This window comes from Larimichthys crocea, chromosome XX, assembly GCF_000972845.2.
Source record: "Larimichthys crocea isolate SSNF chromosome XX, L_crocea_2.0, whole genome shotgun sequence".
Classification (NCBI taxonomy): domain Eukaryota; kingdom Metazoa; phylum Chordata; class Actinopteri; family Sciaenidae; genus Larimichthys; species Larimichthys crocea.
In genome coordinates, this window is record NC_040030.1 from 922,584 (window position 1) to 950,119 (window position 27,536).

General features: G+C 38.9%; 4 protein-coding genes across 5 annotated transcripts; 1 reads left to right on the forward strand and 3 right to left on the reverse strand.

Moving 5' to 3' along the window:
- Positions 1-3,135: 3,135 nt before the first annotated feature.
- Positions 3,136-5,312, reverse strand: spi2 (Spi-2 proto-oncogene). The gene is made up of 5 exons (XM_027272439.1): positions 4,508-5,312; positions 4,354-4,426; positions 4,211-4,278; positions 3,981-4,134; positions 3,136-3,443 (listed from the first exon to the last, which is right to left on the reverse strand). Exons 1-5 carry the CDS (start codon positions 4,508-4,510, stop codon positions 3,136-3,138), a joined length of 606 nt encoding a protein of 201 aa, XP_027128240.1. The 5' UTR covers positions 4,511-5,312.
- Positions 5,313-5,316: 4 nt separating this feature from the next.
- On the reverse strand, positions 5,317-8,084 carry spic (Spi-C transcription factor (Spi-1/PU.1 related)). 2 transcript variants are annotated; one of them, XM_019275237.2, is made up of 5 exons: positions 7,154-8,084; positions 6,960-7,047; positions 6,650-6,771; positions 6,460-6,562; positions 5,317-6,378 (listed from the first exon to the last, which is right to left on the reverse strand). In XM_019275237.2, the coding sequence occupies exons 1-5, from the start codon at positions 7,190-7,192 to the stop codon at positions 5,894-5,896; spliced, it is 837 nt and encodes a 278-aa protein (XP_019130782.1). In that variant the 5' UTR covers positions 7,193-8,084; the 3' UTR covers positions 5,317-5,893. The 2 variants fall into 2 exon arrangements, with proteins under 2 accessions (XP_019130782.1, XP_010738952.2); XM_010740650.3 differs by having other exon boundaries at positions 6,460-6,565.
- A 4,954-nt stretch (positions 8,085-13,038) lies between these two features.
- Positions 13,039-18,831, reverse strand: LOC104926723 (bcl-2-like protein 13). The gene is made up of 2 exons (XM_010740649.3): positions 18,675-18,831; positions 13,039-14,242 (listed from the first exon to the last, which is right to left on the reverse strand). The coding sequence occupies exons 1-2, from the start codon at positions 18,750-18,752 to the stop codon at positions 13,337-13,339; spliced, it is 984 nt and encodes a 327-aa protein (XP_010738951.3). The 5' UTR covers positions 18,753-18,831; the 3' UTR covers positions 13,039-13,336.
- Positions 18,832-21,117: 2,286 nt separating this feature from the next.
- On the forward strand, positions 21,118-27,409 carry atp6v1e1b (ATPase H+ transporting V1 subunit E1b). Its single transcript, XM_019272018.2, has 10 exons — positions 21,118-21,242; positions 21,356-21,409; positions 22,674-22,739; positions 23,900-24,009; positions 24,251-24,317; positions 24,420-24,509; positions 25,050-25,118; positions 25,249-25,343; positions 25,435-25,522; positions 27,295-27,409. The coding sequence occupies exons 2-10, from the start codon at positions 21,377-21,379 to the stop codon at positions 27,355-27,357; spliced, it is 681 nt and encodes a 226-aa protein (XP_019127563.1). The 5' UTR covers positions 21,118-21,242; positions 21,356-21,376; the 3' UTR covers positions 27,358-27,409.
- Positions 27,410-27,536: the final 127 nt, after the last annotated feature.

A 27,536-nucleotide genomic window follows, 5' to 3' on the forward strand; every position in this document is an offset into this window, starting at 1 on the left:
CAGGAAGGACAGGCTTTCAGGCCTTATATAGAGAGGTGGCATGCTCCTCCTCTCTGTAGTGGACAGTGCAGCTCTGTCCTACTGTCCTACTGTTGCATCACTGTCCCCTACCCACCGGCTGCTGTGCCAAGTTTTTAGGGTAGAAGAAAGAAAGACAATAAATGGGAAGTTTACATAAGTGATGTTAGATTTGTTTTGTAGGTGGAGGAACTCAAATTCGAGTTAAGCAGAGCCCAGATTTTGCACAAATTCCTTAAAATATCAACATTTCCATGGTTAGGTAATCTCAGTGTCCTGTTTGACTTAAATAAATAGTTTGATGTTTCCTAAAATATGCATTGTTGAGAGTTATACGAGAAGTTCGATAACCTAAAATCAACAGCTAGGCTTGCTAGTTAGCTTAGCTTAAGTTAAAGTTTGGAAAAATTGGCCTCGCTCTGTCCAAAGGTAACAAAATCAGGCGAGGCCAGCACCTCTACAGCTTGTTATATCTTGTTTAATCCACATAAAGGCCACTGCTTCCAGCCAAGAAATAGTCTTAAAACCCAATGTATCGTTTTTACGCTTCAGCTTTTGTACAGACTAAAGATACTAAAGATATATATATATGTACAGACTGAGATATAACAAATAAATTAGGGAGCTTTAGAGGTGTTGGTAAATATTTTGTTATGGTTCAATAGAGCCAGGCTAGCTATTTAAGCTATGCCAACCAGGTGCTGGCTGTAGTTTCATATTTACTGTAGAAACATATCAATGGTATCAATCTCCTAATCTAACTCTCACCAATTAAGCGACAAAGTCTATTTTTTCAAATGTCGGAGTATTAATTTACAGGCTTCCAGATTTCCTTCTCAGTATCAGGGCTAAGGATGTCAGAGGAGAGTATTGTGCACAGAAGTACGTGATGATGGAGGAGGCTGGGAAATCAGGAGGTTGGATATAAAAGGGAAAGGTGTCGTCATTGTCACAGGTCTAAAGGCTGATGTAACACTCTGAGACAATCCCACATGATATATACATATTCAGAGAATTTATTTATCATAAAAGAAAAGTTTGGGAATGACATGCAGCGATTTGATGCCAGATGCCTGATATCAGTTTAATCCAGGGGGAATGCTGTTCAAGAACAGCCGGCTTTCCAACCTGGCAAATAAATACTGGGGAGATGCCTGTGCGGTGGTTGAATGGCCTATACTTAGAAAGCCATAATAAACCTTGACATTTGACATGTGTATCTGACACGAAAACAGGGATTCATTGTGAATTATGTCACTGATGCGGCTCCTTTAGTCCTAATGGATCTTTTTAGCACGTCAAACACTAGTGATAAATCACAAATCAAACAAGGCTGAAAGCTGCTGGATTTACGAGCAACAACAAGCCTGGTGCTTTTGAAGCATCTTCACGTGTACGGCATTGGAGCACGTTAACGAGCTCAACACTTAAAACCTGCACAATTAATTCCTTAGACAACCCAACAGGACAGTCGAGACAATGGGCACAGCTCTATTTTGGGCTCTTGTATACTGTCTGAGCACAGGAATGTAGCTTATATCGACTGTCATCATACGTAAAGCTCTTTGAAATGAGTCACCGTCACAAAATAGGATCTATACCACAAGACAATGCATATCACGTGTAGTGGAAGCTTTTAATTAAGAACATGCTCTTTCCTTAAACGACTGTTTTGGTAATTCAGCTCAAAGTATGTGGCCTTTCTTGGTAACAGACACCCATAGCTCAGTTAGCCCATTTATAACCTGGAGTGGGCTCCAGCAGTAAATACTAGGCTTAGGGAAGTATCATGTGGGTCCGCTACAAAGAGCACAAAACCATTTGGTGTTGCCCAGGACGGGCCAAGAGTTCACATCACAGAGGCGATTTAGCCATGAGGTCACACCACAGGGGATAGGAAAAAGAAGAAGCCGAGAGGCTTTGAGGTGGACTACACTGACACCCTCTGGTTCCATCAAAAAATGATTACATAAAGGAAAACACATGCACATACGCACTTGTCAACAGGTCATGAGGCACATTAGAGATGTTGTTCTTGCAGTTATATCAGAAATTTTCAGAGTGTGTCTCAGTACTGCTGAGGAAATGTATTTAAACTACCTTCTGAGAATGTTTTTGACTGATCTCAAGAGAAAATAACCACGCAGATACTCAGTTAAAGGTCGAAACCCCTGCAGTTATAATCTACTTAAGTTATATTAGGGAACTGTATGAAGAATGTCTTTACATATACTTATGGTACATTTTCAAATAATTACAAAATATGTAATCTGTGAAAAGTGAAAGCACTACAGATCAGTTGAACATGACAAAAAAAATGAAATTACATTACATCAGAATATATGAAGATCACAGTTTCTAATAATAAATAAATATTTAGGTTTAAATCGGGCTTTACTCAAACACAAACTATCTGATCTAATTAAAATGACCTCGTCTCTAACTATGTAGTAAAAATCAGACCTGGTTCTACATGAAAGTAAATTCTTGAACCCTGTAATTATTGTTTTCCTTTAGATTAAACGTGCTACAGAGACAAAACCGATTAATCTATGCAAATACTTTCATTTAAGTCACTTCTGTTCTGTTTTAAATTAAGTCCTTTAATTCAGAGTTTATGGGACTTAAAGTGGTTAAATGTCCAGTACAGCTCATGTGAACAAAAAGACAAAATAGCAGCAAAACTAATTAGTAATTAATATGTTGAACATTAATGTCACATTACTGGTTGGAAAGTCACGAAAGTATTGAATGATGTTTTGATTACTGATACTTCCTTGTTGGGAACTAGTATCGTCTCTTTTTCCTAATTATAATATTGATGTTTTATGTTTTCAAAGTTCAGTGTTTTAATTCAACTCAACCTGTTTATCAGACAGTACATAGATGGTGCAACAAATGTGCTTTGCACTGTGAAAATATAATAAAAATACAATAAAATAAAGACACCACTGTAAGAGTAAAATATTTTTATTATTTACACCACAAACTGACTAAGGAAAAAACACCAAAACTGTTTTATGACACTAATAAAATGTTGTAACTGAAAGGTAAGGTTTCTAGATTAGAGAAAAAAGAGACACTTAGAGTTTTGTTCGATTTATAATACGAGTCACATTACGAGCTTCCTCTGTGACATTTCTGCAGTGACATCAGGGTGTCTCGGCTGAACTGGTAGGTGAGCTTCTTCTTCACCTTGAAGATCTCACCGGACCGGGAGTAGTTTCTGAGGGCGCGGGACATCTTCTGATACGTCATGGGTCTCTTGTTGCCTTTTCTCTGTCCCCAGAGTGCCGCCACCTGGTCCTTGTTCGTGGAGGAAAAGCGGAAGACGCCGGCGTCCGTCGGCACCCAGGACACACAGTGGGCCATGTTTGGATCCTCCAACATCTCGAACAGGAAGTGAAAGAGTCGCACCTTCCTACCTGCAAACATTGAGCAAACAGTGGGTCTGTTTAGAGGTCCAGTTATGGAGCTTTGTTTACAGAATATGGCAAAAATAGTTATGTTTTGTTACAGTAGTCCAGAAAGGACAAACTAAACACTAACTCTAGATGAAATGCTAAAAAGGCCCCACCTTTCATCAAGTGTTTTTCATTTCTCCTTCATAGGAAGGACGGGGTGTGACGAGCATACCACTGTTACGTCTCTAAATCCTGCACACTGGCCAATTAAAAGGGGATTTGGGGAATATGATGGCACCTGTGCCACACTAAAACAGTCAGTGCTGGTTACAGTTAATCATTTCCTTAAATTTCCCAGAAAATCTCTTCATTGATGGGATGCCATTTAGAGGAGAGAATAAAGCTGTAAACACTGCGGTTATTAAGCCATGCACTGTTCCATTGTTTTTTTAACAGTAAAGGGAAGGTCTCTTATTTGCTCTCTTGGTCTTGTTTCCCTCAGGCTACTAGCAGCCGAGGCAATAACAGTATCTAGTGACCAAAAAAAGGAGAACTCACCACTCCCCGCTGTTGTGGTCGGGTGTTTGGTTGGTTGTCTTGTTGATACAAAGTTTGGCAGCGACCCACGTTCACACAATGTTTCTGTTGTGTTGTGTCTGAGGGCTGGTGGGGCGTCGTGTGCCAGCAAAGGCTGAAGTGCAGGTTTGATAATCTGTGATGAAGATGGAGAAAAGGCTATCAAGAGAACAGCTTTAAAGCAACATAATTTAAAACATTTTCTCACTCACAGGTGACTCGTAGCACATCCAGCGTTGCTCGTATGACTCCCCGTCTGCAGTCCAATACACCTTGTCCACTGTAAAAAGCAAAAAATATCTGATTAGTTTAAGTATTTTATTTTATAATTTTATTTTCCAGGCTTTCCTCTTACCATTTTCTCCAGCGTTTTGTTTGTAATACTCCTCCAGGAACTCTAAGATCACCTCCAAGTCAGACTGAGTCTCCTGATAAAGATAAATAATTCAAAATCAGCCTTGAATTCTGCACAATTTTTGAAATAATTATCATCCAATTCTGCTCTTTACCATCACTGATGAGGTTGATTCTTATGCAGCACAGTCCTTGTAGTTTGGGAGAATTTCACAAAACTGACTTTGAGACGCTCAAGTACCCAGACTCTTATTATACCCCCCACAGGAACGGGCTTTCTGCATAACACCAGACGTTTTCTATACCCCGGGCTCACAGGAACAATGACCACCATCCCACAAAGCCCCAACACCAGCACCAACAAAGCCTCCCAGAACTGACCACATCCTCCCCGCTGAACCAGATAAGACCTGGCCTGGAGGCAGCATCTACAAAATGCTCTCTTTTCAGGAAAAACACACTTGCTGCCATATTTTTCCTCACAGGATGTGTCTTAATTTCAGATTTTTTAGTGCTCTTGTTGTAATATTTCACCACAAAGGAGACCGTGCCAAATCTTTCAGCACAATCTTTATATTTTTGCATGACAATGTCAGTGCAGCTGCAGTTTTGCTGTTATCAAGTCAGTAAAAACCGAACACAAGTGAGAGCACACAGATTGTTTTATTGGTTTTTATTCACAAGATTGCAAATTCTGAAAAAAATGAATTATGATATTATTAACAAACATTTATTAATACACAATAAATACAATACGTATACAAACAACCTTTCCTTTAATACTTTCTTCAAGAAAATTATCAGTATTTACATGTGATTACACAGAATGCTTATTACTGGTTGCTTCTTGTAACAACAAGAGTGTTAAACAACATTTAAATATAAAATTGTTATTACTGTTAGTAATCTTTATTACCTCTCCCACTGTCTTAGACAGTTAAAAGTCCTTGTACAGCCTATATTTTAGGGGGTGAATCTTACATTAATGCATCTGTAATTTTATTATACATCTTCTAAAATTAGAAAATACAGGTAGAGATAGGTAAGAAATAAAAATGGAAAACAGACTGACTGACTGAATTTGGCTCTGTAAATTAGTTTTGTTCATGTTTCATATTCATATAAGCCACAAACGATACTTAAAGATGTTGAATAAAGATTGTTTTAAAATATTTTTTAACCTAAATCTTTTGTTAATTGACTCTGAAGTCTGAGATCTGTAAAAATTTGACTTGTCAAGTCAACATTAAAAGTTAAAACATGTGCTGCCATTAGCTGCAAGACAAATATCTGTAAATAGGTAAGTAAATCTTTTCCAAAATTGACAATTATTAGTTAGATTCCGCCAGTTTGGATCTAAAACACAGTTGTTCACTTATATTTTGAGCATTTACAAATTAATTTATATCTATAAGGAACACAAAATGCTGAAATAAAGTATATTTAAACTGAGCAGTGTTACTGTTTATGCAAGGACCCAGAAAAATTAAAGTCTTTGAAAACCTTTTCAAACTTTTAAGATGTTTTCTCCCTCCTCCAGCTCAGAGTTTGGTTATGCTGTGTGAAGTGAAGCTGGAGGCCAGGTCGTAGTCTTCCTGCACCTGGTAGTGTCCGTACCAGCCGTGCCAGTCTGCCGCTGCAGAGCCGCAGTAGCTCTGTTCAGCCGAGTTCTGCTGCTGCCGGGTGTGGACCTCCTCTTGTGCAGGATGGCAGGGCAGGTGCACGGGCACCTGTGCGGAGCCGAGCCTGTGCAGGATGTCTGGGTTGAACTGGTAGGTGAGTTTGCGCCTCACTTTCATGATCTCACCGGTGCGGCTGTAGTTTCTCAGAGCTCTTGCCATCTTCTGATAGGTCATGGTCTTGCGGTTGCCCTTGCGTTGGCCCCAGCATTCGGCCAGCTTCTCTTTGTTCTTGGAGATGAAGTGGAAGGTGCCGCTGCCACTGTCTGTCCACTGGATTGAGTCGCCCATGTTGGGGTCATTCAGCGCCTCGTGGAGGTATTCATAAAGTCTGAGCTTCTTACGACCTGAGGAGGATCAAATTGGTTTTAGTGATTACAGAAAAAAAGCTCATAGAGTTGCTCACGTAAAATATTTAACCCGCTCACCTTTGCTGCTCCTCTGTGGTGGTACGATTGAGTAGAAACGAGGGGATTCATTTTGCACAGAGCGACCCAGGGAGACATCAGGGATGACCTGAGGCCAAGATTGCTGCTAAAAAAAACCATTAAAAGTTTAAAAAAAAAGAATCTTTCCTATATTTTCCCACAAAAAAATACAGATATTAGCACCACTTACAGCCACTTCATTCCAGTCGTATACAGGAGTTGGTACATCGGACGGGTGTGTGACGAGGCAGCAGGAGATCTGACATTGAAGCGATGGCTGCTGGGTACCCAAAGTCTCATAATATGCGTAATCTAAAAAGAAAAATTGAAATATGAACACATCAGTTGGCATTATACCCAGATAAAACACAAAATAAATAGATAAAAGTGATACAATCAATCAAAATTACCTTTTTTTCACATGATAGATGAGACAGTAAAGCTGATTTTAAAACAAAAGAAATTTTTAAGTAGTTTTCTGAGAGTTTTTTTTACTGTACCTGAGTCATAATATGAATTATTTGAATGATGTTGAATCACATCAATTGCATCCTGGAAGTGTTGGTTGATGTCGCTGTCCAAGGAAGTCTAGAAAAGATGAAATATAAAGTATAAAAATAAAGAAACATTAGACTAACTCGTCCAAACAACTGTGATAAAAATGTACTGAAAGTTTAGCGTCCTTATAACTCACCATCTTGTATGTCTGAGTGTTGCCTTCAGTCGAGGCCATTTCTGTCCTAATAGGTGAACACTGCTGGACTAGTGCAGGTGTACAGTGTTTGGACAGGTATATATATGTTGCAGACCTCCAATACCTGTTCACCGTTCATCCACATGAACAGGTAGAGAAGGCTGGTCAATTTAAATGTTTTTAACGTCACCGTGGACTGCGGCACAACACTTCTTCTTTTTGAGAAGCAGCACAGATCAGATAGACATCTGAGCATCTCTCTCTCTCTCTCTATTAGAGATCACAATCTGAGAACAACAAAAACCTCTTTTATTGCACACTCGACCGAGGAATACCACCAATACTCCAGCCTGACCTGAGAATTTGCATACCGAGCGAGATATGTGTCTAACTTACACGTATATAATCAGTGGCTGTTCAGCAATACGCTTTTTCTGAAGATTTAAATTAGAGCGTACGGGGCTACAGGAAATTTTACAACTGTGCTCTTTGTTTTCTGACGATAAAATAAAGTGAATCCGTATTTGCATGAAAATCCTTTTCAAACATACATAGGGCCTTTAGAAGAAACACAAACAACAAAAATCAATAAATCAAAGGACATTAATCATTCACCACTGCTAAAACATACAAATGTTTTAAAATGTCCCTAATATTTATATTTTCAGTACCATTAATTATTATTAAAGTTATCCAGTTCTTTAAAATTTGAAATCGTGGAAAAGAAAATGTAACTTCCACATGTTTTTTGCAGCCATTACAGCACAAAACTAGTAAAAGATTAACTAAAAAGTTAAATTAAAAAACATTTGCATCCCTCGTAAAGCAAAACAAATCCTCTCTGACCCTGCAAACAACAAACTTTGTTCCTCTTTAGCTTTTTTTTTTTCATTACAACATTTTTTTTAAATCACTCATGGTCATTAAAGAGGCATTTGTTACATCTATTTTTTTGTCACTTACCTTTTATTTTTACTACTGTTTGCTTGGATTTTAAGAGGCCTTTATTGTACTCTACTTAAAAGTTGCAGTAAAAATTTAAAATGCATCTGTTGCCATTTGTTAACTTTAGTTTTTTTTGCACCTCTCGTACATTTAATAAATTATTTCTGTCATTAAATCACCATGGCACTAAAAACCTTCCCAGTCGTGCTGGAGCCGAATCAGAATAAAAGTGGTGACTATTAAAATTCTTCATAATGGCCATCAACACAGCTTTAGATAAATGTGACCGTAAAGGTTAATGGTTAATAATGTGGTGATCACTGTTAAAGGTAGCCTGCCGCTTTTTTCCCCTCAATGCCAACCCCCCTGTTCAAATAAACATGGGCTTTTTGAGAAGTTCATTTATCTCCGCCGTGCAGTTTTAAATATCAACTGACTTGCCCATGAAGTTCCCCTTTCAGCCCGGGAAAGAGTGGTTGCACTCAGGCCTGAACGCTGAGCTGGAAACGTCATGGAGACAAAGAAAATAGAGATGCACAGATTATAGCAAAGTCAAAGATGCATTGTTAGATTACAGGAACACTACAGCTGACTCCAGTTTGATCAGATCTGATTTCTACAGTTATTTTGGTTGATTATAACTCGCTAAAAAACTGTTTTTCCTATCAGTTAAGAAAAACACCTTGTCACAGTAAATTACCATATTGTGTGTGTGTGTGTATGTCTCTTGTGTGTGTGTGTGTGTGCGGGGGTGGAAGGAGTGTCCGTGTGTGCAAGCATGCAAATATGCATGGGAGTGCATGTGTGTGTGTGTGTGTGTGTGTGTGTGTGTTTGTGTGTGCTTCCTGCCTGTGCAGCACGCTGATAAAAACAAAGAACCACAAACCTCGTCCACCTTTCCCTCTTTCCATTCAGCGTGAAACTTCTGTCAGATCAGCTCCATAAATTAAAGACCACAACCTGCCGGGCTGCAGCTGAGGCCTGACAGCTGTGTGCTGGTGTTGGCACTGTGTGGGATGCAGACCCGGCTCCCTCTTGCTCCATTAGGTTGCACTTTGGGGGGTCTTAAAAAACTTCATTTTCAAGTGTTCTGTTCTTAAGAATCATATATTCGCTGGTCTTTTATTCATAAGTGCCATTCGGTCTAAACTTACTGCACTCTTTTGCAACATGTGAGTGATGCAGGATGTGTTTGTTCGTGGCTGATGTACACAGCTCATGTAACAGACAGTAACCAGGATCAGAGATCATATTTCTCCTATTTTACCTTCTCAGAAATAAAGCGGTATTGTGTATGTATGCATGAATGGTGTCTCTGTCTGTTCTCACACGTAACACATGTAACTACGATCCTCCACGAGAAGTATGTAACACTTTACACAAACCACCAACTATTTCACAGATTTTGGTGAAACTGGATCATATTTTTATGGAGAAAATGTTTAATGTTTTTTTCCTCCAGCTGCACCACATCAACTCTCTGTGATTTACGGAGTTTTCTGATGGACAATGAAGTAAACTGCTGCCGACTGTAGCTGCTGTTAGCTGCTGTTAGCTCGGTTTGTTAGCTGGGCTGTGAGCTCAGAGCACCGGGGGAGTGTTAGAGTTTGTACCACAGCTAAGACGATGTTTTCAGGCATGTGGCAGAGTTGAATGCTGACAGGGAGCAGAGCCGGTGTCGTGCCAGAACCGGAGCTGAGCAAGTGGGCAGTGTGACAGAGCTCAGCAGCCTCTATGGACATAATGACAGACGAGAAAAGACAGAAGAGGACGCTGACGGAGGAAGCTAAGAAGAGGAAAAGAGAGAAGCCGCAGAACAAGAGTAAATTTGGAAAAGACTTTTAGTCATTGGCCAGAGCTTGGTGAAATAAAAGGCTGAAAGACAGACGCGGAGCTGGGCTGACTGCTCGTGGACTTGTAAGTAATATTAGCTAGCTGGGCTGACTGCTCGTGGACTTGTAAGTAATATTAGCTGGCTGCTATGTCCTGTGTTGTTGACCTTGCTTGATGTTAAGTTGTCGACTTACTAGTTTTTGATCATAAGTAATGTAATCATAACAATTACTCTTGTATAACTGTCCATATTTACCAGAGTGGGATTTTCACTCTGAAACTGGGGGGCGCTAAATCACAGAAATACTCATTTCTACGCAGTGTTGCTTTAAAATGTTTGTTTTTGATAGAGCTTATAGTTAAAGCTGACTCATCTGAGTCCTGAAAACTACTTAGTTGTGATGATATAGGCCTAGGCCGCTGAGGGATTTCCCATAGTGCACATACACATGATCTCTTTTTCTCTTCCTCTCCATCACACGTTCATGTTACTAACTCAGCTTCTTCTCAGGTTCCCATGGATCTGGTTTTGCCTAGATTGGGGATTGTGGTCCAACTTGATGCCCACTTATCATTATTATTATTATGACTACAGCCCGGTTGCAGCAGATGGCTGCCAAACATGAACCATAATCTTTTATTTATCCTATTTTTGCATATGTGACACATCTAAAGAAACATTTTATCTTATTGAATAAAAATTAAATATTATATTGTATTTATTTAATTATATTTTTATATATTATCATTTATATATCACCTTGTAGCTTGTACTTTGTAAAAAATCTTATATTTTAGCACAATCAGACTCACAATTTGCTTCACTTTAACACACTTTTATTGCTATTATCTGTATATTAAAATGTTGAGGGTATCAGTAAATCCATGTTTATTATGTGGTTAGGTGTGTGTGTGTGTTAAGAAGGGAAGGGAGTTTGGGAGATAAAGAGGTTAATGTTTGTCTATGAAGGTGGTACAGTGTATTTTCTGACAGAGCAGACATGCGGCAGCTTTATCTTTCCAAACAAAGAAGCACTTTCCTTCCCCTTCTCAATTCAATAGCTGCGTTCATGTTGGCACCGATGTGGGAACGGCAGGCTGACCGCAGCACAGTCAACCCCATTGTTCTTCTGTATTTACTGGCACTCGATGAAAATCAAGAAGTGTCAAAGCCACTCGTACATAATTAGTCTATGAGGCTGAATGCTGGTGTGACCGCAGAGTTATAATCATTATCAATGAGCTCATGTTTGTGTCCTGAGTGAGAGCAAAGTCCAGCCTGCGCGCAGCTTCGCTGTGTTTCTGCTGCGTCTTCTTAAAATAAACATTTTTATGCAGTATTTCTAATCTGAGAATGAAAAGAAAGTTGTAGAGTTGATTAATGCATTATGTATTAGTTTAAATGTATTTCCTGGATCCTGAGATTATTTATTTTGTACTTAACCTTTATTTGAGAGGGTGGATAACATGCAGCAAAGGGCCGCTGTGTAAGGACTAAACCTTTGTACATGTGGCACATGCAATGCCAAGTGAGTGAACTGGTCCCCCCTTTTTCCTAGTCATGGTGATGAGGTTGATCATAGTTTACTAAACGACTGAAATGTTACTGACTGACCAGCAGACGGCAGGACGGAGCAGTAAACCAAACACATTTCTTTCTGATTCATAACAGAGGCTGTAGCTGGGGAACAGAGGTCCAGCTGCAGTCATGAGGGTTGTAGACACATCGGCTTCTTTCTACTCTTATGAATATAAATCAGATTCTCTCTGATGACTCTGATACTAAAGCTCATTAAGATGCAGATATGAAAATATTGTAAATAACAAAAGGGTTGCAGCATTGTTAGATTATTTGATGGTAATGGAGAGATCACATTGTTTTTTTCCCTTGTTGTAGGAAGTTGTTGTTGTCCTACATATGTACGACCTACACAAACTCTGTATGTATTACATGAAGTACCTGAAGTTACTCACTCATCCAATCTTCCTGTGTTACTCAGCAACGAGCAGGTGTATCTTTTCTGTGAGATTTGATTAGCTCATTTTCTTTTACTTGTCTGTTTCCACAACTGTCTCATAACACGATGTTCACTGGAGCACTTGATGATGGAAGATTTACGAAAATAGATTAGTCTGTGTATTTTTCATCACTGTAAACCACTGAGAAGAACAACCTAGATTAAGTTGTAAAATTAACTAATCTACTTTGTTGCATTAAATTTTCTAATTTATTTTTTTGTATCACAATCTGTTGCACTCTTTAAAATAGTAGCAGACCTTTCTACAGTGATAGATTTACATATTTCTGCTGAACTCTAATCTCCAATCTTTGTTTTTTTTTGTGTGAAAAATTAGATGTTGTTCACTCTTCTCTCACCTCTAAAGTGGTTTCAAATGAAAAGGGAGTATCAGTGTTTGGTTAAAAATCTTATACCTGAATGAGTAGACACTGTTGCTTTGAGTAATCATTCCTTTTATATTAATATTCGACAGCAGAAGAAGTCCTAACTCTGCAGGTTCCCCCAGGTCGAGTAGATTTTAGGCATTTTAACCAACCTTCACTGCTTTGGTTCACTCTGCCTGCTCTCATAGCATCGGTTAATGAGCCAAATATTCCTTAGATAGGAGTTAGTAGAGGCATAAACACAGCTAAAAAGAACAGTAATGTTGGACTTCACACTCCTAGGTAAGATAACTGTTTGCTAACAAGTTCACCCTGTCAACTTTAACGATAACAATATGCCATTGTTGTGTTCACAGCTTAGTCCTGCTGCCCCCGAGTGGCCAAAAAGTTATTGCAGCCAAAAAGGTAGTTTTCAACCCATTCTCATTTACTCTCCTGTTTTTAATGTCTTTGCACAAATACATGTTTCAGATAATATGATTTCATGTCCATATTGTTATCTCCAGAGCTGTAATGCATTAATATTCCCATTCAAATCTGCAAACCAGCATTTGTATGGCCAATAAAATGTTTTTATTGGCTGAAAATGTGAGCTGCAGTGTAGAGTAACATGACAGATAAAAGAGGAACTTGTGTTTGATTCCTTCCCTTTTTTGGTGAAGTAATAAGAGACGCGATCACACAAAGAAACATCAAACCAACATTTCAAGTTTCAGGATTCTTTAAAATTGTACTGTACATGACTTTATATTCCAGGATGACATTTTTACTGTTTTCTCAGAGATTTATTGCGTACAGAAAAACAAAGGCCATGAGCTCTGCTGTGAGCTGAGGTAGCACGAGACGAATCAGAGAAATTAAATTAATGTGGTCTAATATTAGTTACAATACAAAGAGTTTCGGAGAGTAAAATCCAGAATTCAGAGAGCGAAGTGGAATATTTCATTTGGAATAGAAGACCTGTGTTGAAAGGGTGATTCGTGGTTAAAGGTGGAAGTTTTCTACTTTCTACAGTAGGCCACTGCACCGTATGCTACTACTCCCACAACAGCTACTAAAGCAGCGCCTCCAAACAGCAGCTCAGTGGAGCTCAGAGGTTTGGTAGTCTTTGGTTGAGCGGTGGACTCCGGATTTTCTGGTGCTTCTTGAGAGGCTTCAACCGAATGTTCCTCCACGTCCGAGAGGGGAATCTGTGTAAATTTTAGTTGCTCGAGACTCTCTATCAGAGGCTCTGCTGCCATCGGTGCAAGGATAGATGGAGGGTGGAGCCCCTGAAGGGAATAAACCTCCTCAGCTTCAGCGGTTGTAGTTGAAGGAACCGGGGTGGATGTCGTTGAGGGGGGATCGAACCTGACGATAGGCAGAGGAGGTAAGGCCATCGGGGGAACCACATGCCTGAACTCCGCAGGCTCCCTCTCCATGTGAGGCTCCTCTGCTGACACTAGGAGCCCCTCAGTTTCTGGGGCTTGGAGGTCCTGCTCCTCCTCCCTAAGCTCAACCAGCTCCCTCTCCCCACCTAAAACACTCAACACACTCGTCTGCAACTCCTCATCGTCTTCCTCCTCTTCTTCCGTTCTCCTCGCTCTCTCTTCCTCCTTCTCCGCCTCCTCGAGCATCTCAACCTCCTCTCGCTCCAGGTGGACCATGTCAGAGTTGGAAGAGTGGTTCTCCTCTCCGGCCAGAGCCGTCTCGTTACCGCTGTCCAAGCTCTTGGTGTCCTCAGGGTCCACGTCACCCATCGTGGACCAGGACTCCGCCAGCAGGCTCTCGCTCTGCCAGGGTCCGAGGCTCTCCACCTGGGTCAGAGGCAGAGTGAGCCCTGGGCTGAGGGACCGGGCCTCTCCACCTCCTCCATCCCCCCTGCTGGGTTCGACTGGGGCTTTTCCCTCCAGAATGAAGGCTGGCTGCTGCAGAGACAAAACAGGTAACTTCAGATGTGACAGTGAACAGTGAAAGTACTCTGTAGGTACAATTCTAAGATACTTGTTCACTTGAGTAATTAGAGTACTCCTTCTTCTCTGCTACGTTTAAATACATTTATATATGATCAAAGTATATTTATTGTAAAGAAAATATAACATGATATTTAGGGCATGGGGAAAAATATCAAGTCATCATCAAGTAAAAATGCTAAAGTTGGAGCAAAGCCATGATGTTAAATGAATAGTTTGATATTTTAGGAAATACACTTATTTGCTTGCTTTCTTACCAAGAGTTCAAGGAGATCGACCCCATTGTTGCACCTCATATCTTTTGACAATCCTGCCTCTGTCCAAAAGAAGCAAAATCTCCCTCTAAAGCTAATCAGCCAGGTTTCATTGTTTGATTTTTGCATTATTTTAATTGCCTGATTTTATTTGACTTATTGCCTTAAGTTTATTTTTAGTATTATTGCTATTATTAGCAATAGTAGCAGTACTACTAGTAGTGTCAGCAGCTGCAGCAGTAGTAGCAGTAGTAGTATCTGGAAATGTCTGACTAACACTCCCTGGTGGTGATATAAAAAAACAACACAGCAGGACACTTGAGAACTCAGCACGTAGTCTGCAGCAGTTTCCATCGGGATCGTCTCATTTTTCTGCAAACAAAATCATTTGAAGAATTCTTTACTCAGCGACTAAAATAAATAACGTGCATCATGCTTATCTACATTTGTCAACGTGTTCTCGGTGACACCGGTGAGGCATGTGGTTGGAAAAAGCTGCTCACTGGCTGCTCTGTATTGCAGCGTCTGTGACTATCTATAGCCTCGACCTGCATATCTTACTATGTTTAGGCCCTATATACATCTCCATCTGTCACCCAAGAGTGGAAGCTATTTCAGTGATTTCACATGACGCGAGGGTGGGAACATAAAATGGAAGTGACATATTATTGATTATGTCTGAAAACTTCCAGGAGTGCACCTTTTGATTCTCACCAAAACCGAGACACTAAAAATTTAATCTCAAATCTTGAAAGCGCTTCCAGATTAAGGATGACCACCGTGTGCATGACTGGTTGCTTAAATTCAGCTTAAATGTGCCGATCGGTCTCAAGGTGACCCTCTTCACCCCTTGTGCCGTGTTTCAGCTTTGATTGCAGAAAGTATTCACCCCCCGCACGCCAGCCCCAAAATAGATACTCTCAACACTTCCAGCGTTGTATTGCGTTCACAATATGTGGCCTGTCTGTGTCACACTGTGGAGCACATGAGTGAAAATGAGAATGTGAAAAAATATTTGGGTGTGGATAGATTAGTGTTTTGGAAAATGGTTTTGTTGTCACTTATACTACTGTTTATATATAAACTCATATCATACCTCCAGTTGTTAATTTTATAAATGCACTGTCAATACAGTATCTAGTTTATTCTATATGCTACCACTAGGCAGATATACCAAGCAGCAACCTCTGCAGCTGTGAAGTGAAGCCTGTGCAGAAGTGCCAAAAACTGCAGTTCATCAAACATTCACTTCAGTCTCCATAAGTCCCCATGTTTAAATATCCAACTTCACAGCAGAAATAAACATGTTTACAGCCTGGTACAAAAAACAGTTTTGGTCTCTGTAGCTAATTTCTCCGTGAGGGTGGATTTATATAAAACTCAGCTGTTCAAATTATATTAAGGCTTAAAGTTATGCAGAATTAACAGTGTGTCCGCTTTGATTTACAGGTAGGTGCTTTACAAAATGACCACAGTCAGAGCCACTCACACAGCTTTGATATCTATGATATACACACATACAAGTGACAAATGAACTCAGGAAAAACCTGAGTTAATGAGTGGAGAAACTTAACAAATGCAGATGTTTACACACAGCAATCCAATCATGCTCTGTGGTGTGTATAAATGATCAAAGCAGGCCCTGCTGATGCAGATTCTCTATCAAGATCTAAGTGAGTCTGGGTTCATTGTTAACTGCTCAACCAGCCAGTTGAGTAAGACTACTCAACTGGTAAAGTGACATCTACATTTAGATCTGTGGGTAGGACGTCAGTAGATCGTGCATTAATGTGATGTGTAAGGGAAAACAGAAGAGCAGCTCTTCCTCAAGTGACTGAGAATGTCAGTGCAGGACAAGATTATTGACGGTCACATAGAGAGAGATTATAGTAGGGTTGTAGTGCAGTCTGATACAGGCCTGAATGTTGCCTGGTTTAGGGGTAAAGGGTCACTGCAGATCGAAACAAAGTTTTTCAGAGTGATCACCTTTATCTTATTTATCCTGATGAGTGTGGTCTCTTCCAGGATGACAATTTTCCCACCGATAGGGCATGAGGGGTCAACAAATGGTTTGATGATGATGTGCTGTGGCCTTTGCAGTCACCAGATCTCAACCCAATTGAACACATATAGGAGATTTTGGACCAACACTCGACACGATTCTTTTGAAAGAATGGTGTTCGTCCCTCCAGTAGAGTGACAGAGGCTTGAAGAATCAATGCCAAGTTGCACTGATGCTGATCTGGCCTTCTTTGGCTCTGCACATTACAGCTGTTTGCACTTCTTGTCAGATACTGAACATTTTGTTGTCTACGCACAGAGCGGAGAGGCGGCGGAGGAAAGGGTGAAGCCAAGTGAAGCCAAAGTTATTGTCAATTTATGGTTAGATGGTTAGGTTATGGTGAGGCATCATGGAGTTCTTATTTTCAGTCTGTAGCTGTAGGTGGTGAACATCAAGACTGTCCCGTAAAACTGTTTTGGTCTCCTCGATCTACAAGACTTTTAAATAAATCAAGCAGAATATAACCATGTCTTTTGTTTGGTACATCTTACATTTCATAATATAGTTTAATGTTAAAATACATTTTAATGTTTACAAAGATATGCATTAACATTATTTCAATTATAAAAGACAACTGGTGCCAGTCAGTTTTCCTGTGCCCTCTAAATATAAATGTAAGATTAGAGCCCTGCTTAACAGGGACAAATCCTTTAACAGCCTCCGCAGGGCTTGAATATCTGTTACATTTGCACTCAACCTTACATTAAGTTGTGAAACAAGAGGCGTCACTCACTGTAAGCAAAACACATAACTGTAATTATGATTGGTGGCAGGAGGTGAAATGTAAATGAGATTTACTAGTTAGATTCAAGATGCTGGACTGTACAAATCACATTTTTTTCAGATATCACTTCTCTCTTTCTTTTCACCAAATCCAAAATGGCAATAAAATAATCTTAAAGGATTTGTGATAAATGCCTGCAGATCTGCAAGAAATCAAATAATCATGTCTGAAGTTTAATTTGTCTTTAAACATTAAACATCTACTGTAGCTCTTTGGTTTGAGACCCACAAAGAGGAAGAATAAATTTTCTTTTATCTCTCTAAAACTAGTCACAAGCCAAAAAAATCTTTTGAACACTGATCTAGACGCAGTCAAGATCAAGTGAAGCCAAAAACTGCATTTCCTAAAACGTCCACTTGAGGCTGGCTCCAGAAGTGAGTCAGTCTCCATAAGTCGCCATGTTCAAATGTCCAACTTCACAGCAGAAATAAACATGTTTACAGCCTGGTACAAAAAACAGTTTTGGTCTCTGTAGCTAATTTCCCCGTTCATGACAACTGTACTGAGGGTGAATTTATATACAACTCACCTGTTCACATTATATTAAGGCTTAAAGTTATGCAGGATTAACAGCGTGGCTGTCTTGAAGGACAGGTAGGTGCTCGTATGAGCAACCAGATGTTATTTGGCCCGTATCAGGTCCGTTGATGTTTCACAGCTTTGCTGATTTTTAGATTACCCAGGAGGTGAAAGATGCAGCACAGCCAACGTGATGGCAGCCAGACTGTCAGTGGTCTATATACAAAAACATATACGGAAAGTTTGAATTTCCTTCTTTTTGTAATTCTACTGCTTCCCCTTCAAAAACTCTAAATATTATGTGTAAATCGCTTCTATTGTCTCAGTTTTCAATGTTGTTTCTTTAGTGTTGCCTAACAGGAAAAATCCCATCCCGCCTGTTATGCAACAGCTTGGTACTTTTTGTGCAATAAAACCTTCTGACTTTTAGTCTAGCAGCTCAATAAAAATTAAAAAAAGCGCATATCAGGCCTTGAATAAACATTTCTAGCACACAGTGGAGCCTTTAAAAAGCTAAATCACCTGATTATTAATGGTCAAGTTTGTGTTTTAGCGTTCAAATCTGTTAAATCTGTTGTATATTGTCATTTTTTTCAAGCATCGATGACTAAAATCCTTGACACTGAATCCCTCCACCCTCTTTAGAGTGAGCCAGACGTCACTAATGACTGCCATACTGTCTGTCTCACGCCATGTCTCCTGTCTTTATCATTACATTTTGCCTCCACACACACACACACACACACACACACACACACACAGACTCACCTTTTCTGCTCCTTTACTTACTGGCCTACTTGAGTAATTGGATTCCCATTGATCCTGTCCCCGTGATAACAGACTCATGGTGAAGTCAATGATCAGGGAGATTTAGGGCACTGTGCTAGTGTGTGATGAGGACAGTGATATCAGACACCAGATTTTTTTTTTCTTTTTTTTTTTTTACTAAAGGTCAAATTTCAATGTCAAAATGGGAGAACTGGTTTGATCAGACGCAGCAGCTCCTCGTGGGAGTTTCTAAGTCATGTGCAAGGTGAGAGTTTTGCCCTTCACAGCACCAGAGTGACCCTCCTAATTCACTGACATGTTTACAGACACGCTCCTAACAAAAAACCACGGCACACAAAGGCCTCCCTTTGAAAAAAGAACATCTGATCACATTCTTTGACCCAAGGCACAAGTCTACATTCTTCTTCAGATTTCAGGCTTTGCTAAAAAAACTAAGAACAGAAGAAGAAAAACAACATCCCAGCATACCTGCGTCCCCTTGAAGGAGTTGCCAGATGAGAAGCAGATGCTTGGAGATCAAGGTGAGACGTGCATTCAGAGGCGAAGCCACAAAACAACAGATAGGCAGACATGCATGCTGTAGCTGGCACAGGAATAACAAGATGGGCAAGCAAAGTCTCTCCCTCCCTCTCCCTCTCTCCCTCCCTCTCTCTCCCTCTCCTTCTCCCCCACCCCTCTTCCCAAATCCATGACATAACAGTTGGCCTGAGAGCAGTCAGTGGTGACTCTGCTGTCTGTTCAGAGTGAGAAACATTAGGAATAATGTGAGTAAATAGTTGATTCTTGTATCAGACTTTAACCCGTGTGTCTGACTGGTTTAACAGAGGTCAGTGGGTGAGTGTAAACACTGTTCACTGTCCAAACAGCGGATTATCAGTCAGGCCTCAGTGTGCTGTGAGCCGGTGACACAGAGTGGAAAAAGCATGTCAGATAAGGGAAGAAGAGCTATTTCTAAAGCTGGACTTTCCAAGTTCTACTTCCCTCTACTGGCAAGACATGTTACAGTCACAGTTTCATGCATTTCATGATGTAAACAAGCTTTTTTTCCTGCAAGAAGGAATTCTTACCATTAATTTTCAAGTTGACCTGATATATTATTTATCTATTATTTTTACAGGACCATGGTTCTAAAGGTAGGTTGTAAATCTGCAAACAATAACACCAGGGCTTTGGTGTGGGGAGAGTAGATCTTTACTGTCCATTCATCACGCTTTCCTGATTTGTAGTGTATGTTCATATACTGTATTGTGTATTTTTATTTACTAAGATCTGTCATGACTTTTTTTTTTTACTTGATTTTAAATTCCAAGTTTGTTTGCTTGTTATTAGAACTGTAAAAAAATAAAAAATACAATTACAACAAAATCGAACACAAAAATATAATGTGCAATATATAAATAACAAAAACACATAAGAATATAACTTGGCTATTTTATTCTCAAGTATAAAAACTGATATATATGCCAATAATTATTTGATAGAATAATACATTTATTTCAAGCGCATTTCAGGTCAGCCAAGGTCAGATATCCGAATCAGAAATACTTTATTAATCCCCACAGGGAAATTGTGTTTGTTACAGCAGCTCCCAAACGGTAAGTTAGATAGTGAGTGATAGCAAGAAAAAACAACATTTTAACATAACATAACATCCCAAGAAAAAACTGTACACCTATAAGACATACAATTTAACACTATATACACAGGGTATAAATAACAGTTAAATAAAACCAGTAAGATAGAAGCCAAGTAACAGTGAACTATAGGATATATAAATCTGAAACCTTATAAAAAAATTTAGTGTCTGTACAGAGAATAGTCACTGATTGTTTAAAGTGCATCATCAGAATCAGAAATACTTTAATAATCCCAGGAGGAAATTATTTTAGTTACAATACTCCAGTATAAGTAAAACAAGTAATCATCAATTATGAATAAATATAAATATATAAGTATAATGTGTGTGTGTTGTGTGTGTGTGTTTGTGTTATATATATCTATATATATATATATAATATATATAATATAATATATATCTATATATATATATATATTATGATATATATATATATATAGTATCTATGTCTCCCATGATCTATTTTAGTTTCTTAAGTTTCTTCAAGGTATATACAGATGCAAACATGCATGCATGGAGTAAACAGTAATAGTGACTAACAGCAATGAATGCCTTTTTTTTCATTTTTTACCCACTATGCACTCAAAACCACCTGCAAATAAAAAACAATAGAATAATTAAATTAAAATCTTCGTCAACCTAAAATATAATATATAATACGTATTAATAACATGTAATTTATTTAAAATAATCTCTATTAATAATAATATAATTTCCATGTGTAATAAAAATAATAAATAAAAAAAATGATTAAATTAATGAAAAGCTCGTCACGTGTTCTCACAGCTGATTGGGCCGCTCGGCCGGAAGTAAACATCATGTGACGGCGCAGATCAGCTGATCCTCCGTGGACATCTTTACGAGTCACGACTGCCGCAGATTAATTCATCCACCTCCTCTGAGCTTTCCGGGTAAATATCGGTCCATTTAACGGTCACATCACGGCACTGACGCCTTCATCTTGTTTGTGGTGTTTTCTTTTGTCGCTCATTGGTTTAAATTTTGTGTTATTTTGTTATTTCAGGATCATCTGACAGCTGCGACCATGGCGCTCAGCGATGCCGACGTACAGAAGCAGGTAATGTTCACCTTCAGACAATGACCTGCCTGTCTGCAGCCGCTGTGCATGCGTTTTTCTAACGTTACTGAACGTTTTATTAAAGTTATGAACAGTGTGTGTGTGTGTGTGTGACATTGACAGCAGGGCTGCAGGAGGTCAGCGTCTAAAATAAAAACAAACCCGAGATACAGTTCGTGTTCAATGGGGTAAAAAGAGAAAAAAAGAAAAGCCACTTTATTCCAAAAAATGAGCAGCCTCTTTTGAAGGAAGTCATGTCTGAGATGTGGAGGCTCATGTTTCCAGATGATCACATGACTAACACATGCCAGGCCTCTCATGAGGAACTGGGAGGGAGAGGAACTGTCTGCACACTTGGATGGGAAATCTTTAGCAAACACTCTGAAATTTAAAAAAAGTAAAGACGCAGCAGAGGTTCGGCCGCTCGTCTCTGTTTTTATTATAAGTTTTATAAGAGGCGAGCGACATGGACAGGAACATTCCTCACCGTGGTGATAATCAGTTCACAGCAGAGGGTGAAGGGAACAAGTCTGGGTTTCATTATGAGAGACATGAGGATTTGAAGTTCATTGTACTACAGTTTTGAAATTTAGGGATATTATGGCTCCATAACACGTCTTCTCTTAGACCGGTGCTCCCAAACATCCACGTTTAAGTTCATTTTGTTTGTTTTTGTGCAGATTTCACTAACAGATACAATCAGAAAATGACTTAAAACATCAAATTTCAGAAAACTTCCTATACGAAAAATGGGGATTCATTTTTGTTACTCTATTCTATTGAGAAATGTGAAGTATTTTATGGTGTTCTCTGGTATTTAATCTATATGTTTTACTCTCAAAAAGAGTTTCCCTATCTATTATCTGAAGGTTTTTACATTTTACGCACGTTTTATTCCTAAAACACGGCAGAAATTAATCTCATTTATCGAGTCATCAAAAGAGAGATCCAAAATTCTCTCTGCATTTATTCTAACATGTCAACAAAATTCACCTGTAGGGTCTTGATTTAAAAATAAACATCAAAAATTCCCTCAGTAAAATCATTTGACTCTAATATATCAACAAAATGAAACAAGAATCTTTTAACTATAAGACAACATAATTGCCTTCACATAAGTACTCAACCGGGAAAGTTTCACGGTGACGATCTTAATTTTCTACCTTGTCTCCCCTTAGTGAGATCATATTTCATGATAGAAATGTTGTGGGGGAGGCCAGTCGTCTTTGTTTTGTTTGTTGAATTCTTTCATTCCTGTCTGCAGATCAAGCACATGATGGCCTTCATCGAACAGGAGGCCAACGAGAAGGCAGAAGAAATTGATGCAAAGGTAAAATCACACTGTTGTGGAGGCTTTTTTTGTTTGTTTTTTTCATATTTTATGACTTTTTATTCGTGAATCATCAGTCGAGAGATGACAGGAAAGTTTAAGGGGAGAGAAATGGGGGGAAAGACGTGCAACAAAAGTCCCCTGATGGACTCGAGTTCACGGTCAGAGACTCAAACTGTTGAGTATGGACTCAATCTTCAGGATTGATTAAATTAAACAGATGTCAGGACAGATTTGATTAAAATCAGACCAATGATGTCATAATTTATGGCCTTTTTTAGTGTTTTAATTGTATTAGGCCCCTTTAAACAGGTTTGTATCATTCATATGAAATCAATAATAAACATACAGTAAAGGCATAAACATTAGATCATTTACATGCATAATTAGAATTGACATTTAAACTGTTTAATGATTTAAAAAAACGTCATCTGAGACTTCTGATGTGTGAAACTCGCCACCAGGGGCAGTGAAAGCAAACAACAGTCTATAAATGAGTGAACGTCCAGTTCAACTAACATGATAATTGTTGTTTATGCATATTTCTATGGAGGCTGGGTTATAATAGTGGGCTGGCAGTCAGGTAACCTTCTTCAGTAATGGTTTGAGATCATTTGGAAATAGAATCAGACAATAAAATCTTATTAGTTATTTATATTTTCAGCTCTATGCGGCCCATTTTATTTCATATATTTAAAGTCACTAGCAGCAGGAAGAACCTGTAAATGAATACAAAGGAAAGATGTAGAGCAGAGTTTGGTTTTGTGTGTGTATATGTTTTTATCTTAAAGGTAGAAAAGTGATCTATAAATAAAGATTATTCTTATTCTTGTCACTGTAAACAATAATGTTTAAGATGAGCAAACACGGAGCCAAAGCAGATTTTCCTATAATATTAACTTTAGCTGTTCCTTTACAGTGTGGGGCAGAAATAATTAGTCGATTAGCAGATTGACTAATAATTAATCATCATCTACTTATTGATCTTTCTAACTTGTCAGATATCTGTTTTATACAATTGTAAATAATAATAAAACATGGTATTTTAACACATCACTCAGTATAAACTTAATCAACTTTAATCTCACAAATGAAACCCTTTTTAAAGTGACGATCAGAAAAACTAAGTCATGCCGAGTGAACTGTGTCTCCTCCTGCAGGCCGAAGAAGAGTTCAACATCGAGAAAGGCCGCCTGGTGCAGACCCAGAGGCTGAAGATAATGGAGTACTACGAGAAGAAAGAGAAGCAAATCGAGCAGCAGAAGAAAATGTGAGTCATGGCATGCGATCACAGGACACATCAAGGCCTCCCTTCGTTAACCTTTTTAGGAACAAAGAAATATCTGTATGTGTCACACCAGAGTTTCCCCTAATTTTATTTAGTCCCCTTCCGTCCCACAATGACTCTTCTGTGAGCTGTTTTTGTAACCGTCTTCGGTGGCACAAACAAACATAGTCCCACTTAGAAATCTAAACAGACACAATGTGTGTGTTATTTGTCTACTTAACAGCCAGATGTCCAACCTGATGAACCAGGCTCGACTGAAGGTGCTGAAGGCCCGGGATGACATGATCGCGGTAAGGAGACGTACATCACTTTGTCATATTTTTTTTTGTACATCGTGTACTGTCGTCTTTTGTAAATAATAAAAACCTCTTGTGTGTATTTGTGGCCCTCAGGAAATGCTGAATGAGGCACGCCAGCGGCTCGGTACCGTCGCAAAAGACCCAGCCAGGTATCCAGCTCTGATGGACGGGTTGCTTTTACAGGTGGGTTTTCAGTGTCAGCTGCTGTTAGTTTATTCTGTACATCACCGTTAGAGCTGCAAACAACAGGTATGCAATAATTAAGAGACAGTCTGTGGTGCCTTTGGACTGTATTGTAAAGATTCTCCACCTTAACGCGGAGTTGTGTTGTCCGGGTCAGTAGTCCCTGATAGGGTATCGCAAGACAAATTAGTCCCAGAGGAGGGAAGCTTCATGAATCTGTAAATCCGGCTTAGGGAAACTGGGGTCCCCCCCTTCTGGAGCCAGATCTGAAAGGTGAGCTCCCAGTGAGCATCTGGTTATAGGGTCTTAGCCCATGGGGCTCGACCGGGCGCAGGAGTCGGGTGTGCTGTTCTGTTGAGAGGCTGAGTGCTACTGTGTCCTTGTAAAATGAGACCAAACAGCAGTTCAGAGTATACGGAGAGGTGTTTCTACGTGCATTAATAAACTAATATTATTGCAAGACTGTTAAACTGGCAGCTATAAATGTATCTCTTTCTGAGGAGGCTGTGTTTATATTTTCACCGTCATCTTTCTCATCAGGGATTTTATCAGCTTCTGGAGCCCAAAGTGACTATTCGCTGCCGTAAACAGGACGTGCAGATGGTACAGGTGAGTCAAACAGTGACTGTTTATCCGTTTAAATGAGCTTCACTGTAGATTAATGCGGTGGATATGAAATGGTTTCTTATGTCTTTATTCCATACCTGTTGAATTCAGTTTTATATTGTGACACTTTCAGGCTTCCATCCAGAGGAATATTCCCATCTATAAAGCAGCTGTGAAGAGCAACCTGGAGGTCCGCATCGACCAGGACAACTTCCTTTCCCCGGACATGTAAGCAAGCATCACATGTGTGAACGTGAATCAGACGTCACAGAGTTAAAATTGAGCACGAGAAATGTTTCTCAATATTTTTTCTGTTCAGTTCTGGAGGTGTTGAGATCTATAACGGTGACGGGAAGATCAAGGTGGCCAACACCCTGGAGAGCAGACTGGACCTCATGGCTCAGCAGGTAGGAACAGGAACAGGTCATATTATTATGATCAACACCAGATGTTTAAATCATAAAGCATCATAAACACTCATTATTTTGCCATTTCTAATTCGCCCCTTCCATTTAAAAGATCTCAATGGTCATACATGTTGATTTTGTCTTGAAACTGAACTTTAGTTTAGCTTTTTATATTACCTGAAACTTTGTGATATCTCATCTAGAAAGCTGCTCTTTAGGAGTAATATTTGTTTCCAAGATAGATAGTTTATTAATTTATTAATCAATTACAATGTTTTATAGAGCAAATTTAAATTGAATCAAATCTTTTCCTTTATAGTGTAACATACACGTAACCAAAAAGTGACAATAAATAAACATAATCAGAAAATAATAAGTGAGGCAATAAGAACAAGGCTGTGCCCACCATAATCTACACAACTTGATACAGCAGAAAATTAAATTAGGACTGTGTGACAAGGACATAATAAACTTTACACATTACTGTATACATGCTGTACATCCATAGTCATTAAAGGAGATAATAAACAAATATTTGAGGTATATCAGAATATGGAAGGAATCTTGTTTCATACTTTTTCTTTTTTTTTAAAGTAGTTTAATCTCAGTGAGGCTTTCCCGGTTAAATAAAGGTCAAACAAAAACATAATCTGCTTTTAGATTATCAAACTATTCGTGGTCTACAATTGAATCTCCTGTTGTTGTCTTTGACAAAATGAGATTAGTGAAGCTCTTTTAGCTTTAAATTCTTGAGTGACAGATGTTTTTTATATTATTATTTAGGTATTTATTTGTTAGTGTCATTCATTTATTGTCTTTTTAGATTATTCTCATGTACATATAACCTTTATTTACACTTAGACAAACAAAAAAGTAACAATAACAGATGAGAAAATAGAAGTAATAGTAATGAGATTAAAGACTTGATATTAATGATTTATTTTGTTGACGTTTTAAAACAAAAAAAAGATTTTTAGGTTGTTTTTATGTTTTATTCACATTTATGAGTTTATAATCAAATTAGTTTAATTCTGATCTTGTGTCTCTTGTTTTGTCTCATTAAAGTTTTCCAGTTAAATAAAGGTCAGAGGAGTTGAGAAGTAATAAATAAGGGGGCTGCTGTGGGTGTGTCTGTTTGTGTTGAACATATCCACTGTGAAATAATCAGGGAATAACTTTTCATTTCACTGATTAACCGACTTTATCGATGTCGGCGCTCGCTCACTCTCATTCACTGTCTAAGTCGCCCGACCGCAGCTCGCTCTTCCTCTTCCTCCCTCAAAACATTGAACGCAAACCAAATCAAACCAAATTCAGATTTAGAAGATGGTGCATGAAATAAACAAAGCCAGAACACAACATGATAGAGTATCAAGAGTTTAGTCCCTTAATCCACCTGGATAGTCTCGGTTTTAGAGACATTTCAGGCTGACGATTGATCCGACTCACGCTCAAATTAATGGAAAAACTGATGTTTTCGCCACAGTGCCGGATGCTGTCTGAATGTACCCTAAAAAGTCTCCTAAATGTTTGACTTCTCATATTTCTGCAGTTTTATAGATAAATAATTCGAGCTGAAATGAACAATTGAGTCGTTGATCAGAGGTTTTGTTCATTTATCATTTCATTGTAACGTTTTAGTCTTCTCTGAGTAAATTGAATTTTTATGTCACTTCAGGTTTTAGAAAGTTGTATGGAGCTTACTCTTTTCTAATATAAAACCTGATTTATCATCAGCCTATCTTATAATTTATGTGTTTCTGTGTTTGCAGATGATGCCTGAAATCCGAGTGGCTCTCTTCGGTGCCAACCCGAACCGCAAATTTCTGGACTGAGCAGCTCCGATGTGTATTCTCCTGTTTATTTTTTATTTTGTCATATGAAAAAAAAAGAAAACGTCATTCCTCTTGTCTGTGAAACAAATTCCCGATGCAAAAGAGACATGCATTGTTGTTGTGTGATGTATCGCTGTATTTTTCTGTGCATTAAGGGACATGATAGTCGCTGCATCTCA

Coding starts and splice junctions, on each gene's coding strand:
- atp6v1e1b (XM_019272018.2), top strand. CDS start 21,377: ATGGCGCTCAGCGATGCCGACGTACAGAAGCAG. Junction 24,510..25,049: donor TGGACGGGTTGCTTTTACAG/GTGGGTTTTCAG, acceptor CTTTCTCATCAG/GGATTTTATCAGCTTCTGGA. Junction 25,523..27,294: donor TGGACCTCATGGCTCAGCAG/GTAGGAACAGGA, acceptor CTGTGTTTGCAG/ATGATGCCTGAAATCCGAGT.
- spi2 (XM_027272439.1), bottom strand. Junction 4,279..4,353: donor ACAAAACGCTGGAGAAAATG/GTAAGAGGAAAG, acceptor TGCTTTTTACAG/TGGACAAGGTGTATTGGACT. Junction 3,444..3,980: donor GACCACAACAGCGGGGAGTG/GTGAGTTCTCCT, acceptor CAATGTTTGCAG/GTAGGAAGGTGCGACTCTTT.
- spic (XM_010740650.3), bottom strand. CDS start 7,192: ATGGCCTCGACTGAAGGCAACACTCAGACATACAAGATG. Junction 7,048..7,153: donor ACACTCAGACATACAAGATG/GTGAGTTATAAG, acceptor CATCTTTTCTAG/ACTTCCTTGGACAGCGACAT. Junction 6,566..6,649: donor ACGACTGGAATGAAGTGGCT/GTAAGTGGTGCT, acceptor GGTTTTTTTTAG/CAGCAATCTTGGCCTCAGGT.
- LOC104926723 (XM_010740649.3), bottom strand. CDS start 18,752: ATGAGTCTGTTATCACGGGGACAGGATCAATGGGAATCCAATTACTCA. Junction 14,243..18,674: donor TAAGTAAAGGAGCAGAAAAG/GTGAGTCTGTGT, acceptor TTGTCTCTGCAG/CAGCCAGCCTTCATTCTGGA.